Consider the following 17600-nt stretch of genomic DNA (forward strand, 5'->3'; position numbering starts at 1 on the left):
CACACACACAAACCTCTTCAAGCTGCTTGATCCCTGGATTTACGGGTTTAGTATTAAGAAAATACTCCTGCAATTTGGGATTAGACCCACAAAAACCCTCCACAACAATGATTCCATCCATTTGATATCTTGATACTAGTGATCAATCCCTGGCTTTGTCACCTTCGTCAACAGCCAATTTCCGGGGGAAAGCGATGAGATAGATTACAAACTTGTTCATACTCATTTACCCAAACAACATACCGATTTTATTCTTTTTGATTATTATTCATTTTTTTCCCTCAAGGCCACAAGGCAGACTTTCTCGGGTGGTTGTTCCTCCATTAACATAGATTATTTGGTTATTTACTTGATATGTTGTCAATAGAAGAACAAGGTTGTTTGAGATATGCTTGTGATTAACTCGGAATAAAACAGGTTTATTTTTTCCTATTATTACACCTTAAATGAAACACTACAATGTTTTTTTCTAATGTGATAGTTAATAGTTTGTTTATTTGTGTTTTCTTTCGTTTAACTGTTTTTAAAAGCTCTGCCATTTTTATTATCTGATGGAAATTCTTTGAAGTAAATATTAATGCAACCTAAGTGTGAAACCATATTGGAAATGACTTAACACTCAAAACACTACGCCTAATAAATATCAATGTTTTTTATTACTCTTCAAAGCCAGATTAAAGCTAACGTTTAATTTAATGAATGTTAACATTATTTATTATAAATGTTTCTTTAATTATATCAAGGTTCCATCTCAGGTTTTGCACCTGAATCGTGGTTTTCTCGCTGTAATGGCAGCCGAACCACTCTCCAACTTTCTGACCTGAACTTTTCACTCATGTCACGTGATGTGACTTAGATTCGCAAGGGGCGGGCTTTTCGGTGTCAAACTCGGGGGCTGGTTGGTCGCTGTCGTGGCTTGTATAGGCGCAGAGTGCCGTGATTGGCTCGCAGAAAGAAGGCCCGTGTGCTTTCTGGGCTCATAGAAGCTAGGGCCCTAGAGACGTTCATTAATCTCCATCCGTCAGCGTCGGCTGGAGACAAAACGCTCGCGGAAGAGAGAAATAAGGCCTATTTTTTAGTTTTAGTTTTTCTTCATTTCTCCGTACGCATTTGTTTAACAGATCGAAGACAGGTGTGGTTTTCACGTGGAGCTTCCGCACCTTTTTTCTTACCTCTGCCAAATAACAAAAAAAAAATTGCGCTTCATGAGGATATTTTTCTTGAACTTTGGATCTTACTGTTTTGACACTTAAAGGGAATTTTAAAATAAGGAGCCCGAAGAAGGTGAGAGAGACTGAAATGTGTTCCTAATTTTAATTGTTCTTAATGATCTATTTTTCTTTTTCTCTTCGCTTGTGAACGTGTCTTGCTTTTTCCATTTTGAATATGTAATCGTTTTATCAACGAAAACTATCTTTAAAAGGCAATGTTTAAAAACAAGTCAGTCAATCAAAAAATATAATTATTTATCAATGACATATTTCACAACTTTAACAACACAAAACTTTTAAACGTATCAATCGCTCCAGCTAAAAGTTGTTTTGTTTTTTTTGGGGGGGGGGTCTTCTTTCTATTCTGTCGGTGGACTTTCAGCCCGCAGCCTACCAGTTACTTTCCTGATAAGGGCACTCTGCTAATTGTCGCACTGTTGACCTAATCTAAATTGTAATGGAGTTCATTTGCACACAAGTTTAGCATTTACATTGCGCGGTTTGTCTGCTTCCTGTGGTTATGGAAATAAGTCGGGCTTTATTTGGCGCTTGAGGCCTCCGTTCAGATCCAACAGGAGGCCCGAGGCACCTTCCAGGTGCTGCCAAACGGACCCCAGTGGATTTTGGAAATTCTCAGCCAATATTTAGCCCCACACTAATGTAGACTCGAGTTTTACAGAAAAGAATAAATGAATCAAATCCAACATGATGGATATTCCCTGTAAATTTAGATATGGAAGCTTTCTGTATTTTATCATGTCTTTATTGTTATATTTTCTTACCCCAATTTAGGTTATGTTACTTATTTGAACTCATTTTCAGCGAAAAGCAGTAATGTTACATGTGTCAGATGATTACGTGTGCCATTTTGCGCATTCTTTTTTTTTTCAGAAGAACTGCTGGAGAAATACAAAAGAAATAATAAAATATGAGCTAGGACAGGAATAGCAAATACTTCTTTTTTTAATTTATAATATTAAGATCTAGTGAGCAACAACTTAAGACTCAGATACTTGCAAAGACGTCTGCTTGAGAAAAAAGTTCATTTGGACTGACGCAAACCTACGTTGCTGCAGATCGATTTTATTGATCTATTGAATTAATGAAATCATAATGAAGATCTGAGTGATAACAGGGCTGTTAAAACATCCTGGTGGATGTTTAAGAAAAGTCAAAAATGTGATTACTAGATTAATAGTTTAGCGGGAGTTTGAGGTTTTCTTTATGAGAAAGAAGAATTCAGTTTCCCCGTAAGCATTTTTTTTTGGGGGGGGGTCTCTAAACTGATGTTATCTTCCAACACAGGCAAAGTTCAGGCGTTTTGTAACACTTTGTTCCAGTTTATTTTACTGCTGGAGTTGGGGGGGTTTCCCCAGCACAGATATGTGAAAAGGTTATATGGTATATGGTTTGTGTTTTCCTTTAAAGCTTCTTGGTGGGTAATTTGGTTTTCAGTGATTATTATTGTTCATAATACATTAACATTCATGGGCTAAAATGATTTTAAACGCCCCAAATATAAAATAAAAATATAAAAAATCAAATGTTTAAATTGACGATCAATATTATTATACTTTTTCTAACAGCATGAAATTGTATTTGTGTTTTTCGTGTTTTCAGAGTGTTAAAGGCTGTGATTAATGTTTGGGGTTATTATTATTGACAGGCTTCTCCCCAAAGTCAAGTTTTGCATCGTTTCTGCGTGTGTGGTTTTTTGTTGGTTGTTTTTTTGTTGGTTGTTTTTTTGTGTTTGTTTTTTGTGAGTTTTATGTCTCAGCGAACACTTTTTTTTTTTTTGCTTGCGTGATAAGCTTTGAGTGTTCACTTACGAAATTACCTCTTTTCAATAAGTTTCTTTTATTATGAGTATTAATTGTCGCGCATCTGCGTTTCACAACCAGAGCCGGACACAGGGGAGCTGAACACTCGACAACCGGGAGATCTACACCTGCCCTCTCCGTCCAGACTCCGGTCTCTCCTCCCGCTTGCTTCTAGCATGATGTCCTATCTCAAACAGGCCCCGTACGGCATGAACGGGCTGGGCCTGAGCGGAGCTGCCATGGACCTGCTGCACCCGTCTGTGGGATATCCCGGTAAGGATTCGGGAGCTGCAGGGTCGGTGCCAAACTGACGACTACGTGAACTGGAGATGCAACATACTGAGACGGGGAGGGAATCGATTCACCTTCCTATTCCATGAAAAAGCATTATAAAATTATCATTTGCCGTCTGTAACGTAGAAATGGAGCCGCAGTTGGAAAGTCCACAAATATCAGTCTCAGATTATAGAGGCAAAGCAGGAGAGGCGTTTTCTCTAAGTGCAGAAGTGGATTAGTTAACTCACCAGGACACCAGAACATCTGACTAGCGCGCGCATAATATTCCTCCACGCTTTTTTTCTATTTGTTTAGCAGTTTTCAAGCTTTAACCGTGCTTTAAAACAAGTTGTACAAACTGATGAAAGACCACTTTTTAATTTCAAAGACTCTGACCTGCAAAGGCCCATCTGCTCAGTGTCCTCCTCAGTCATGCTGGTTACCCCGATCGCTGCAGAGACTCTATACTGTGAACTGAATAAACTGAGTGGCAGTGGCATATCTGGGATATGAGTGTTTAAGTTTTTCATTATCAGACTGTAATAATTAGTGCGACTTATAGTTCGAGTGTATTACTAGTGACATTACTGGGTGGGCCCGGACCCCTGAAGCCCGTGTTAACGCTGGTTAGCTGTGAGAACCTAACGCAGACTACCGCATGAGTTTCAGCCAAATTATTCCCAATAATATCCTTATAATAAAAACCAAATTGCCATAGCCTAAAAAGTGTTTTGCTTCAAGCTAATGGGAGGTTTGTTTTGTTTTGCGTTTTCGTACTGCTAAGCAGTGAGTGTAATGATTGTGACAGATCCCTGCTAAGCGTCATATTATCGTCCTTTAACATTTTTGGAATTTCGATGGTGAATTTGTAAGGAGCACTGTTATCTGGTAAATGTTCTTATTAGATAAATTACTTTGAAATCCAAAAGTGAAACTTCAAGACCGAACTTTGTCATTGCTTTATTTCGCAGTACTTCGCAAGACCTAGTATGATATTTCATACAGGCCTATCACTCCCCTTTGTCTCGATTGGAGGAAATGGTTATATGCCAAGATTTATATAATCTTAAAAAGGAATATAACTTCTGCATCCAAAAATTAAAAGCAAAAGACTTAATGAAGGTGCGATATGCTCGAGGTTTGGAAATTTGTAATTTGGGACGAGCAAACTAGTATTATACGGTATTCAATAGACTTCAGTCCAATACTAAGCAAGCACTTCGTTTTCAGCCAACCCGCGGAAGCAGCGCAGGGAGCGAACCACCTTCACCAGGACTCAGCTGGACATTCTGGAGTCGCTGTTCGCCAAGACCCGTTACCCGGATATCTTCATGAGGGAGGAGGTGGCGCTGAAAATTAACTTGCCGGAATCAAGAGTGCAGGTCAGCCACACACAAAACCTGTTTCCTGGTTTAGAACTTAAATGCTTAAATGTAGGACAAGAAAAGGCACTTCCCTGCACCGAAGTTGTCGTTTTACATTTCGTGGCACCTTTCGATGGATTTTTTAAAACCTCAGGCATCTGCATGATTGTGAGAAAAGTCTTTAATGTAAGGGAAGGATTTGGCTGGGCTGTGGCAGAACGCAGGGCCACCTTTTGATGTGGTGAGCTTTCTTTAAAGAAGGCTCTGAAAGGTTTTCCATGGCTGGCTTTAGCAGCCCTCTGCTGGGATTATAGCATATCTGGGATATGACACTATGACAAGCCCAGATATCTGTATTATTATTTCAGCTGCAGTGGTTGATTTTCTTATGGAGATTTGCATTTAAAAAAAACGCTTTTTAAATTGATGTTATAAACCACAATGTCATAGAACACCATTTTACATTAATATACTCATCGTATAGTTGTGACCATAAACGCCATCACAGGATTTATTAAAATAAAATGCGATAAAAAGGTTTGCTATAAAAAGAGTTCTTAGGCAGTTAATATAGTTTAATGCAATCTTTTGAACATTATGAAAGCAGTGTATCAGACTTACAAGATGTAATGTTTCAAAACTTAAAATTTATTTACATTTAAAAATCAAAATATTTTATAATACTTTTATTTATCAGCATTTTCCACTTTTTACAAAATATTTTCTAAAGCATGTCATCACTTATATACATCACCACAGCACTTACTGAAGGAGGCACCAGACAAAAGTTTAAAGTTAAAGATGTCGCTGGCATGCATCAGGTATTTTTAAAATATCATCAACACTGGACATTGCATTCACCACAATTTGTAATTTACATAAACATCTTATTGTTAGATGCCTTAAATCTTTGGCAAGTTTGAAAAAATGAGTAAGAAACAGATTTGTTTTTAATTGTCTTTGTTTTCATAATTTTATTCATTTCATTTGAAATATTTTTAGTGCCAAAAACATCCCATATTTATACATTCTAAAGATTAATTAATTAATTTATGTATTTATTGTGCAAGTGTGTACAAGAGGTAAGGTGGGATTACATGAGGAAGTATAATAACGAACAGCAACAGCAAGTGTTTCCTTCATGCTATTTCAGCCCGGTTTTACAGTTTGTTATTTCTGACCTGGTGCATGCATGACGATGACCTTTTGACCTCTTCTCCTTTCTCAGGTCTGGTTTAAGAACAGACGAGCCAAGTGTCGGCAGCAGCAGCAGAGCAGCAACAGTGCCAAGGTAAAACCACTGAAGAAGAAGTCATCTCCAACCAGAGAGAGCACTGGTTCAGAAAGCAGCGGTCAGTTCACTCCGCCAGTAGTGTCCAGCTCCTCCTCCACCTCTTCCTCTTCATCCGCCTCCTCTTCCTCATCTGTCTCCTCTGGTCTAAGTGGACCTGGTCTTATTAGCACATCTACCTCCATCACTGCTCCAGTGTCATCCATCTGGAGCCCGGCACCTATCTCACCAGCACCAGCACCGGCCACTCTGCCTGACCCTGCCGCCCCTACCAGCGCGTCCTGCATGCAGCGCCCTGTGTCATCATCTGCGACAAGTGGAACGTCGTCCTATCCTGTTTCCTACAGCCAGACAGCAGCAGCGTACAGCCAGGGTTACCCGGCTTCAGCATCAGGTTCCTATTTTGGTGGCGTTGAGTGCGGCTCATACTTGGCACCCATGCATTCCCACCACCACCCGCACCACCCTCACCAGCTCAGCCCAATGACTAGCAGCTCCATGTCAGGACACCCACATCATCACATTGGCCAGACGTCAGGACACCACCATCATCACCACCACCCACCGCACCACCACCAGGCATACAGCGCACCCAGCCTCGCCTTTAACTCCACAGACTGTCTGGATTACAAAGAGCAGACAGCAGCTTCAGCCTGGAAACTCAACTTCAACGCCTCCGACTGTTTGGACTATAAAGACCAGGCCTCATGGCGTTTCCAAGTGCTGTGACTTCCTGTATTTTTTCTTCTTCTGTGCTTTTAAAGAAGTATTTTTTTTGTTGTTGGTGGTTTATTTTTGGAGATCCTTTAAAGTAAAAGTAGTGACATTTGAAAAAGGAAAAAAGTTTAACTGTGAGCCAATCAATATGATTTGAAGCCTCAAATTTGACTGTGTGCTTTTCAGTGGAGTGATTCATCCAGGATTATTTTTCTACTCCGACATTCAAGACAAACTGACGCTATACCTTTTGAAGGCCTTTATTAGTGAAACTTCAATGGAACATTTGTTATAGTCCAGTCTGGGATTGCCACACAGATCATTCTTCAGAAGATAAACACATCCTCTCTGAGATTAATATACACTGGACTTTTGAGTTGGCTTTTCTTAGATCTGAAACAGGATGCTGCTATCATTTTCCAACATGATTCTTGTTGAGGAACTGTGGGTATTTTATTTTGGAGAGTTAATTGCAGCAATTGTTTGTAAGGTGAAAGATTCTGCTATTTGTTCTCTGCAGAGGAAAGAAAATTAAAAATGTGAATTTAGACACGCAACGTTAGTATTGCATTGAAATTTGAGAGATGTACATTCGTGTCTTTATAATAAAGTCTTGTATAAACATGAACAGTCTAACGAAACTTTTATTCCTAAATAAAGAATGAATCTCATCAACTTTAGCTAGTGAACAGCAGTTTAGAGTATCACACAATAACTAGCTTAGTTTTAAAATAAACCAGGCTAAACTGGCTAAACTGGTTTAAAGGTGTAGATATGGTCACATGAACAACAGTTTGAACATTTTACTTGTTTTATTTATGGTGTAAGTTGTTGCTATGGCACCAAAAGGCATTTTTTTATGCTTGGTTGAAAAATATTGCTTTAAATTTTTATTTTTTTTTCAGAAAGATTTCACCAAGTGTTGTATTTTTCATTTATTCTATTTAATTTATACATATTAGCACCTGGAAACTTGGCCAATCATTGCACCATGAGCAGGAGATGGACTAAATGCCTAAAAACATGCCTTATAGAAAAAATAATGGAATTATAGAAGCAGCAAATGAATGCAACACCCTGAAAGTAAACCTCTGGGGTGTTGCATTTAAATTTAAGATCATTGTAAATGTATTACAATGTGTGTAATTTGTTACATCGTTTTTTACATAGTTTGGTCATAGTCCTGACAAAGAACTACGAGGAACTCGAGGACATTCAGTGAGTCAGTGATAAAATATGTTTCAGAGTGAGCCATGAGAAAGTTCAATTCATCTGAATTTGTGAGCTATTACCATCTTGGAGAATTTTCTATCCTATTCACTAACTCTTTATTCAATGAAAAAAATGAGCATGCCTGAGAACAAAATATACCTAGTAGGTAAATCAGGTAGGAACGGGATTAAGTAAGAGACTGATTAAAGAGATTAAAACCAACAGCAGCAGATCTATCACTCTAAACATACTGCGGCTGAATGTTAATACAACCATATATATATATATATATATATATATATATATATATATATATATATATATATATATATATATATATATAAATATATATATAATATATATGATATATATATTAATATATAGATATATATATTATGATATTAAGATATAGATATATATATATATATATATAGATATATCTTAGTTGTGTGTTGTGTTTGTGTGTGTGTGGTGTGGGTGTGTGTGTGTGTGTGTGTGTGTTGCCTTGTGTGTGTAGGTATACGTAAATATATGGTGGTGGCTAACCAACCGGACATAGTGGTGGTAGACAAACAGAAGAAGACGGCCGTAGTGATCGATGTAGCGGTTCCGAATGACAGCAATATCAGGAAGAAGGAACACGAGAAGCTGGAGAAATACCAAGGGCTCAGAGAAGAGCTCGAGAGGATGTGGAGGGTGAAGGTAACGGTGGTCCCCGTGGTAATCGGAGCACTAGGTGCAGTGACTCCCAAGCTAGGCGAGTGGCTCCAGCAGATCCCGGGAATAACATCGGAGATCTCTGTCCAGAAGAGCGCAGTCCTGGGAACAGCTAAGATACTGCGCAGGACCCTCAAGCTCCCAGGCCTCTGGTAGAGGACCCGAGCTTGAAGGATAAACCGCCCGCAGGGGCGTGCTGGGTGTTTTTTTTTTATATATATATATATATATATATAAATCCAATATAGATATATAGGAGAGAGAGAGAGAGAGAGAGAGAGAGAGAGAGAGAGAGAGTTAATATTTCATTGAACTAAATACACGTTAATTTTAAGAACTATCAGCTGCATGCATTAGCTTTGCACTCAGTTGTAATGTTATCTCTGGCAACCAGAAGAAAATATCCAAACAGCATGTCAATAATCAAACCCCTCCTTCCCCCCTGCAGTGATGGGCTCATAGCCGGGCAGGTTAGCAAACATGTACACTGGCATCCCTGCTGTTTGTTTGGCCATGTCGACAGTAATGTACAACTTATTTGATCCAAGGGAAAAAGGGACGAATCACGATTTTAATTAAGTGGCGTCCCGCTTCCTCACTGTGTCTGTCCAACAGCTGGACAAACAGCTTTTTGTAAACATGGCATCAGCACTGTGTGTTTGCCCGCTCTGCATCCCGCTGGGCTTTAGCTGCACGCACCACAGATTCACGCAAACATGAGCCGAGATTTAGCACATTAGAACAAACTAATCTTCAGGCCATGTTCAGCCAATAAATGCAGTTTCATTTAGAGAAAGGACACTTCCCTCTGAACGCCTGCTTCATATGCCTTATTGTGCAGTGGGCCGCTCCCTGAGGGTATGAATATTTACTTTCTGAATCCTTGTAGTGACTAAGTGACTCTGCTTTTTAGCTTCTCAGTTTTCCTGAAGGCTGCTGAAAACAATGACTTCACAGGCGATCACCTCACTTTTCCTGATGTAACTGCACTTTCAAGGATATTAAAGTTTCCTCATGAGTGTTGTTGATTTAAAATAAATGATTCATAGAGGAGATGGTAGCAACACAGCAACTTCCTGGACTTAATGGCAGGAGATCAGTCTTTATAAAAATCTTGCTAAATGTGCAGGTGAACGCAAATGTTTTCAAATTCCTCAGACACAAATAAGCACGTACTCATGTTTCAGTTTTTATGTTTGTTTGTCAGTTGCAGAGTCCACGATGCATTAAGTCTAAGTTAGCACAAAGACGAGAAACAGAAACTATATTACATCGTGTCTTTACTAGAGACTGAGACCTCTGTCAAATAATATGAATTGTTGTCAGATAAGCAAGTGCTACACACAGCTAATATGTTTTAGTAAGATATCAGTTATGTGCAGATTTAAATTTTAAGCCCACCCAACAGGTGTTTTTATAAATTAATAGCACTGTCATTAAAAAAAAAAAAGCATCAATTTTATGACACAGGGAGGATGGAGTGTATCCCAGCTGTCACTGGGTGAGACAGTTTATCACAGGGCTAACACAGAGAACCATTCACACCTACAGACAATTTAGAATCAGTAATTAACCTGCAAAGCATATATTTAGGAGGAAATGAGGGTACCAAGAGAGAACACAGACAAGCAGACTCTACCCACACAGTCACACCATACATTCACAATACTGTATTTGCAACATTGACAAACCAAGCAGTTTATACAAACCCAGAACCTTCTTGGTGGAGGGGACGGTACTAAACACTGAAATCTCTGCCAAACAATGCTGCGCTCTACTGACAGCCAGCTACAGTCACATTCACATTGGCTGCCAGTGTAAAGACACTAATTAACCCGACCGGTTACTATAAATAAGCAAACCATTATTATTAAATATGTTTATACATTTTCCATTTTTTTAGATTGATTTTTTTCTCTCTCCCTCCAATTGCTTATCCATGGTTGTGTCATTCAGGTCAGCTAGGATTATAGGAACACTGTATTTGCATCATTTTGTGCCTGGGTGATAATAAGTATCATTAAGTCAGGCGTGTCAAACATAAGGCCCAGGGGCTGGAATCAGCCCAGCAAAATCTCCTCCAAAATGTAAAGGAATGCATACATTTTGGTCTTTTAAGTCTATTTTCATAAGTCTTACAGAAGATGAATTTTCTGTGAATTAACAAAATCTTTCTGTTCACAGAGTCATGCTGACATATTTCTTTATCATGCAGAAAAAGAGTGCTGTTGAAACTGCACTTCTTTTTCTTATATGAATTAAATGTATGGTACTTAGTATTGGGATTCAAGTCCAGTGTCAGGATTCCTCCAGCTCTATACGAACAGAAGCATCTCTGTAAAGTCCTGGAAATTTCTAACTTATTCCTAAATTTACCTTGATTGCATTCCTCCAAAGTTATTGCTGCACGTCATGATAGTGCATTGATTGTTAGATACACTATCACAATATTTGTGTGCATGTGTGGTGGGGTTTGTGTGTAATCATGGCAAAATGTCATCTAAGAGACACCTATAGCAAACATGTACTATAGTTTGGTAGGTGTTCATCTGTGAAAACATTTATTGAATTCAGGAATTAATTCTCTTTCTCAAGTAGAGAAACTAGAGAAAAGCAAAATTGTGTTTCAATTTTCCTGCAACAGATAATTTATTTACCCCACGTTTTTGTATGCTGTTAGAATTTAAAAGAAGAAAAACATCAAGGAAAAGTGGATAAAAAAACAAGTACGTTATAATTTTAAACATTTACAGACTGCATCTCTGTGTGTATAGTTTCATATGGAAATCCCTTTTAGCATGGTGGGTAAATAGATTACTACCCTGAGGGATTAGGGATTGCCTTACTGCTGGCCCACTAATCCCAAGCGCAGACTGTCAAGAGCCCTGACATGTCCGGGACTCCTTCAGCACAAAATGGCCTCTAACCTGTTTAAGAAGCCAATCTAGTCCCACACACACCAACTAACAACGCCACTTCCTCCACCACCAACATGAATGTTCCTATCAGAGCTGTCACCAATGGAAAAGACAATGACGTTTGTCTTCAAAGTGGGAAGATTAGATGCTGCATGAGACAAAAGCAGACTCTTTGAAGTGATTTCTCTTCAGCAACTTAGCTGCACAGGAAGTTGGTGAGATTTATAAACTTCAGTCAAACTTAAAGACGTTTATGATCAAACCTATGAACATTTGAACAATTTCAGGGTGTGAATGAGTTTTTAATGTCTTTCAATTTCTTCTGTTAAGCACTTCAGTTTGCTTAACCATCATGGACACACGGACTTCATATGCATTTTGAATGTAACGATTTAGATCAATTATTTTTAATATTAATTTGAGAGTGTGGGGACAGCGTGAGTGACATAGCTAAAAGTTTCTGTAGTCTTTGGATGGAGGCATCATGTTATTTATGACATTTATGCTTGCATTAATAATATGACAGTGTGATATATACTATCAGTGCTTCATTGATCTTTTAGCTTGTATGTCATTGTAAAACACCTTGTAAATGTTTATCTATGCATTTGTAACAAGTTAACATTTTGTCTTTGTGATTCTGTGTGTAAGGTGTGGACATTACTAATTAGTTCACCGCTAACCAATTCAATAAGTGTATCTGTACAATTCCAGGGCAGTAACCTATTGTAACATGAAAACAGCATAGGCTGCACCAATACCGATACCCTAAATCAGAGAGAGATGGAGTGTGTCTTGTTTTCAGTTTCCTGCGTTTGATGCATTTTCTTTCCAAGTGCCTCCCAGTTCTAAGGTTGTGCTGGCTGAAGCACGGTCTCTCCTTGAAACAAATGGCGATAGGAAATCTCTTTGTCAGGACCGTGGCTAAGCCTAATCTAATGATTCTGATGACTGGGGGCCGTACTTAGCAGATTGCCACTGGCCTGCTTCAAACGAGCCGCTACGGATGGAAGTTTCCCAAGGATTAACACTTAAAGAAGAGCAAAGAGGGAGAGAGAAAGAAAGAAGACAGTCTGTGCCTTCTAGGGAATCCCCATTAAGTTGAGACTTGGGGTGGCAAAGAGGAATGTGTTTCTGCTGAGCTGTGATCCTGGTCTGTTTCACAAGTAATGGAAAAGCTGGCCTCCTCCATTTGATCTGTGACCGCTTCCAAGACTGAAACATGCAACTGCGATCGTTCCCCTGTCATATAATCTGACAGTAAACATGCACCCATTGATGGTAGATGTCATTTTGGTCTCTGTTAAAGAAGTAAGTAAGAATCTGCATCTGCTTTCTGCCATTTTTAAAAGCCTCCAACAGCAAAAACGTTTGTGCTTCAACAAAATACTACTGAGGTTCAGAAGAAATCCTCAGAAGGATCGACTGCAAAGTACAGGCCTTTATGCAGAAAAGGACATCCAGTGGGAAATGGTGATATGCAATCAGATATATCAGCTAACTAATTTGCCTAATCTTCATGGGGCTTTAGAGTGTGTTGAAAAAGAAGATAAAAGGGGGCTAAAGGAACCATTCCAGACATTAGTCCCTGGAACTAAACATTTTGAGGACTTCTGGAGAAAACACAGCATATGACAATAAAAACTTTGCTTGACAAAAATCGTCACTCAGAATGGAAACAACACCTGGCCAATATCTTGAAAGATTTTTACATGACAGATGGCATAATCGTAGCAGTCAAAACACACAAGGGCAGCATTTACCCATAAACAATGATTAACCACCATAACTGTCACTGGCGCTGTATTGACTGGAGTAATGGGGGTTTCAAAATGGGAAGCACTATTTAAGCAACCCATTCTCCCATTCTCTTTTTCCCAGAGGCAATGTCTCACGTCACAAGTCACCATTATGGCTTAGGTTGGAAGTAGCTCTGCTCATTTAATCATTATTCTTTAGAAAACATCTAATGGTAAAAGATACAAGTGTAAGCATTTGTGGTTTGCATAAAACCTGATTTCTCACAATGAAAAATGTATTAAAACTGATGGCAACAATTTCAATCTCTGTGATCAGGAAGTTAAGGAAGTGTGACATGCAAAAATGCTGTTTATTTTATCTTTCCATTTAAAATCTAGGACTTATGATGACAATCATAAATCGAGATTACCTTTATCATAGTAGTTTTTTAAACTCAATAACACTGCCATTTCAACCTGATATTTCCTGTACCTGGTGTCCCTGTACTTATCTAAAATTTACCCTGACAAGTGTTTTTTAAGCAGCAATTTTTTAATTTTATCCCATGTCAACAGCATCCACAAATGACACAGTTTCACTGGTAACCTGCGGGACTTAAAAAATCCCAAGTCGTCTTAATGTTAGACAAAGACCAAGTAAAACAGACTAAGACTAGCCTGGGAAATATCTGCTATGAGAATAACAAAAATAAAAACAACACAGAAAAATCACATATTAATGCAAAAACACTAAAAATATTATGTTAATAGAGAAGCAACAATTAGAGTCCTTCTATTGAAGATCATAGTGAACATCTTTAAATTGTTTGAAACCTGTAGCCACGAAACCGAAGACTCTATTTTTCATTGTTTCCAATAAAACAGTTAGTCTCTGTGACACCATTCTGAAACGAAACAGTTTCTTGTCCACAAATTTCTATTGTATTGTTATTCAGTCACTATGAAAGTGTTTCATTAATTGAGCATTCCCGGATGGTTTTGTTTCTAGAGCACCAGTAACAAGTCAGAGCATGTGTATGCAGGTTTCATTGCTGCTGTCACTGCTTTGACAGACAGGCTTGTGCAACACAAGAACCCAGGATTAAATTTAGCCAGGCAAAAACAAACACTGATGTTTTAAAGAGACTTTTGACCCACTTTAAACTTCAGCCATGTTCCTTTTTTGCAGCACTAAGTCAGATCTGTTGGCTGAAATCAGAGTTAGTGCCTGATCTGTTGCTAACTACTGCTATACACTTTGTTTTTGCAAACTCTCCGAAGTTAATATATAGAGTAGAGAAAGTCAGCGGTTTGATCCCTGGCTGCTCCTGGCTGCATGCCAAAATATCTTTGGTAAGATACACTAACCAGATGTGTTCATCAGAAACAAAAAGAAAGGGCTTAGACGGTCTCTTAAAATTTGGCAAACTTATCCCATTTCAACTTAGAGAATCATGGGAATATTTCACCAGATGCCGTTTGGGCCACAACGTTGACGCTGTGTAATATCACTACCTGGTTAATGATATTACGCAACGTGTCAATGTTGGTGTTAGCGCATCTTTAAAGTAGGGAGAAAAAAAACTTACGTTGAAATCAGATTAATTACATGATCTAGATTTTTCTGTGACAGCTGGGTTAGTTGGAATACACAGGATCCAGTGTTCTGTCAAATCAACATACACTGTTGGATCCGCATACATGTAGCATAATGTGACAGCTATATTTGTTGTGACCAGCAGCAATCCTAACCCTAACCATATATCAGTAGAAAGAAAAATGTGCCTATTTTAAAATACACATCATTTACAGCTTGTATGCTGAAATGACAGAAAACTCCCCTTGACTCTGACCTGCATAAGCACAGGATGGATGGATGGAGGTAATGTAACACAAGATATGTGCTAATCTTATTTATTTAAGAGCTTTAGAGGCTCACAATGAGGAGCTTTATTCTAAGCAAAGTGGCAGCCTTATCATTAGCAGAGATGGAAGGCGATTAAGAGCAAATTATAAAACAAAGAATTAAATTCTGAGAGTCAATCTAGATTAGATCTCAGTTAAAAGGAATCAATTTGGAAAGTGTGGTGGCATCTGGACCTCACGTAAGGGAACGTCAGTCCTAAATGATAGAAAGCACACACTTTTTTTCACTCCCAGTATGACTAATACTGTCATCTAACAAAAAATGTGGCAGCCCATCAAATAACGGCACTCTTGCCTTACCATTTTCAATATGAGGAATATGAAAAAAAAGACATCTATTCATTCCTTGATCTTTGGTGCCTTATTTACTCTGTTCATTGCCAGAATATACTAACTACAATTTAAGCTGTTGTCATAGTCAACTTTTATATATTTATAAAATTCTTTACTTTTTGAGTCAGAAGCCTGACAACTTGAAAGTAAGAGTCTTTTCTAATGAGCCTTTATTTTTTCCACTTGGAAGATGACCACATGTGATATTAAGGTACATTTTATTTTATAATAATAATGGATTGCATTTATATAGCGCTTTTTGGGACCCCTCAAAGCGCTTTACATTCACTCTCACATTGGTGGAGGCAGCTACAGTTGTAGCCATAGCTGCCCTGGGGCGCACTGACAGAAGCGAGGCTGCCATATCGCACCATCAGCCCCTCTGGCCATCACCAGTAGATGAAGTGTCTTGCCCAAGGGCACAACGACCGAGACTTTCCTAGCCGGGGCTCGAACCAGCAACCTTCCGATTACAAGACGAACTGCCAACTCTTGAGCCACGATTCGCTTTACTGATTATTTTCATTTTGTGTTTACTGCAAATGCAAGGGTATTCATGAAAAACAGCAGACATATTGTGTCTGTGTGTGTGTGCATTAACTGTGTTCTGTGTTCCACATAGACAATAAATGTGCAAATCTAGATTGAGTGCTGCAGAAATCATACATTCATCTTAGAGATGTCAGCGTCTGAAAGGGAACTCAAACCAGCTACCTGTGGGTTACCAGTCAGCGAATGTCTAATTTCCTGTGTATCAGATGCTCAGTCAAACATAGCAGGTTAGCATTAGCCCCAGCAGATGTAGAAATGCAAAACCTTTGGAGTGATAAAACTCTCCAAGGACAGTGTTTTGTAGTTTGGAAACTCACTTTCTGTAGGTTGTTTCTTTACATAATAATGTAAAACATACAAACCAAGTGAAGGTTATACTGAATTCACTTCCATTCCTTCCATGCCTGTAACTAACTGACTTGTGTTAAGTTGTGTTTAGAATAAAAAGCAAATTTAAAAAGAAGTTTGTGTAATGATCAGAGATAGGCAGTAACACAAAATCCGATTACGTTTTTTCAAGTAGCGGGTAAAGTAAGGGATTACTATTGCAAAAAAAAGTACTTTCCTGTAAGCATGCTGCGTTGCTGCGTTACTAAACCGTGATTTTGTTTGTGAGAGTGTCTCATGACAATGACGTACGAGTGCGAGACATCCGTGGCAGCAACAGACGTGTGTAGATCAACAATGCATAATATGGAGTACGACCATGCAGAGTTTACAGCTTGCAAGTACTGACATTACTTTGAGTTTGACTCCGTAAAAAGTGACAAAAACATTATCGTCTGCTGTACACTCTGCGTGGGAAGAAAACGTCTTTCTAAAAAAAAGAAGAAGAATAGAATTGGGCTGAAAGGTCTATCGCTTTATTACGTATTCAGGTTGTGTATCATGTTTTTTTTAAGTAACTAAGTAGTAAAGTAACTAATTACTTTAGAAAATAAGTAATCAAGAAGGTAATGGGATTCCTTTCTTGGAGAAGTGATTAGTAACTAATTACCATCTTCAAGTAACTTGACCAACACTGGTAATGATCAGATTTAAAAAACATAATTTCAAGGTTTTTTAAAGGCTTTTTTACAGTTTAAAAAACATCAGATACATTAAAAAAATATGAATGCATTTTGTTTCTATTTCACTGAGTATCTGCACAATAGCAAACACTGGGTTTCATTTAGGCAAACATGCAGCAACTGGATGAGGAGACAACTTGCATCAGTTTTTAAGAAAGAAAGAAAGAATCAACAGTGTCACAAATTTCAACACCAGCTGACCCAGAGGACAGATCCAGGCCAAACGTTAAGACTTTCACATCCGAATCAATACTTCTAATGTGTGAGCCAACTTTTCAGCTTTAATTAAAACAAAGTTTATATCAAACAAAAGAAAAAAAGCACTTAAATTATCATATGTGTATCCTAGTGTGTATTTTTGTGTTTGCAGTGGGTTCATTTAGAGACTAATTAAAGTAGAAATTGACCGACTGGGTGAAACATCAGTGCCCCAACCCCACCCCCACCCACACAC

General features: G+C 38.5%; 1 protein-coding gene across 1 annotated transcript; it reads left to right on the plus strand.

Annotated features, from left to right (window-relative positions):
• Positions 1-993: 993 nt before the first annotated feature.
• Positions 994-7514, plus strand: LOC102293135 (homeobox protein OTX1 B). Its single transcript, XM_005941223.3, has 4 exons — positions 994-1284; positions 3113-3304; positions 4538-4689; positions 5900-7514. Exons 2-4 carry the CDS (start codon positions 3208-3210, stop codon positions 6689-6691), a joined length of 1041 nt encoding a protein of 346 aa, XP_005941285.1. The 5' UTR covers positions 994-1284; positions 3113-3207; the 3' UTR covers positions 6692-7514.
• The last annotated feature ends 10086 nt before the right edge of the window (positions 7515-17600 follow it).

Source organism: Haplochromis burtoni, unplaced genomic scaffold, assembly GCF_018398535.1.
Source record: "Haplochromis burtoni strain Fernald_Lab_line unplaced genomic scaffold, NCSU_Asbu1 Contig_303, whole genome shotgun sequence".
In the NCBI taxonomy this organism is placed as follows: domain Eukaryota; kingdom Metazoa; phylum Chordata; class Actinopteri; order Cichliformes; family Cichlidae; genus Haplochromis; species Haplochromis burtoni.

Excerpts from the sequence above, each read along its gene's own strand:
- LOC102293135 (XM_005941223.3), top strand. The coding sequence starts at position 3,208 with ATGATGTCCTATCTCAAACAGGCCCCGTACGGCATGAACGGGCTGGGC. Across the intron at positions 3,305-4,537 it reads CCCGTCTGTGGGATATCCCG|CCAACCCGCGGAAGCAGCGC; the intron begins GTAAGGATTCGG and ends CTTCGTTTTCAG. Across the intron at positions 4,690-5,899 it reads TGCCGGAATCAAGAGTGCAG|GTCTGGTTTAAGAACAGACG; the intron begins GTCAGCCACACA and ends CTCCTTTCTCAG.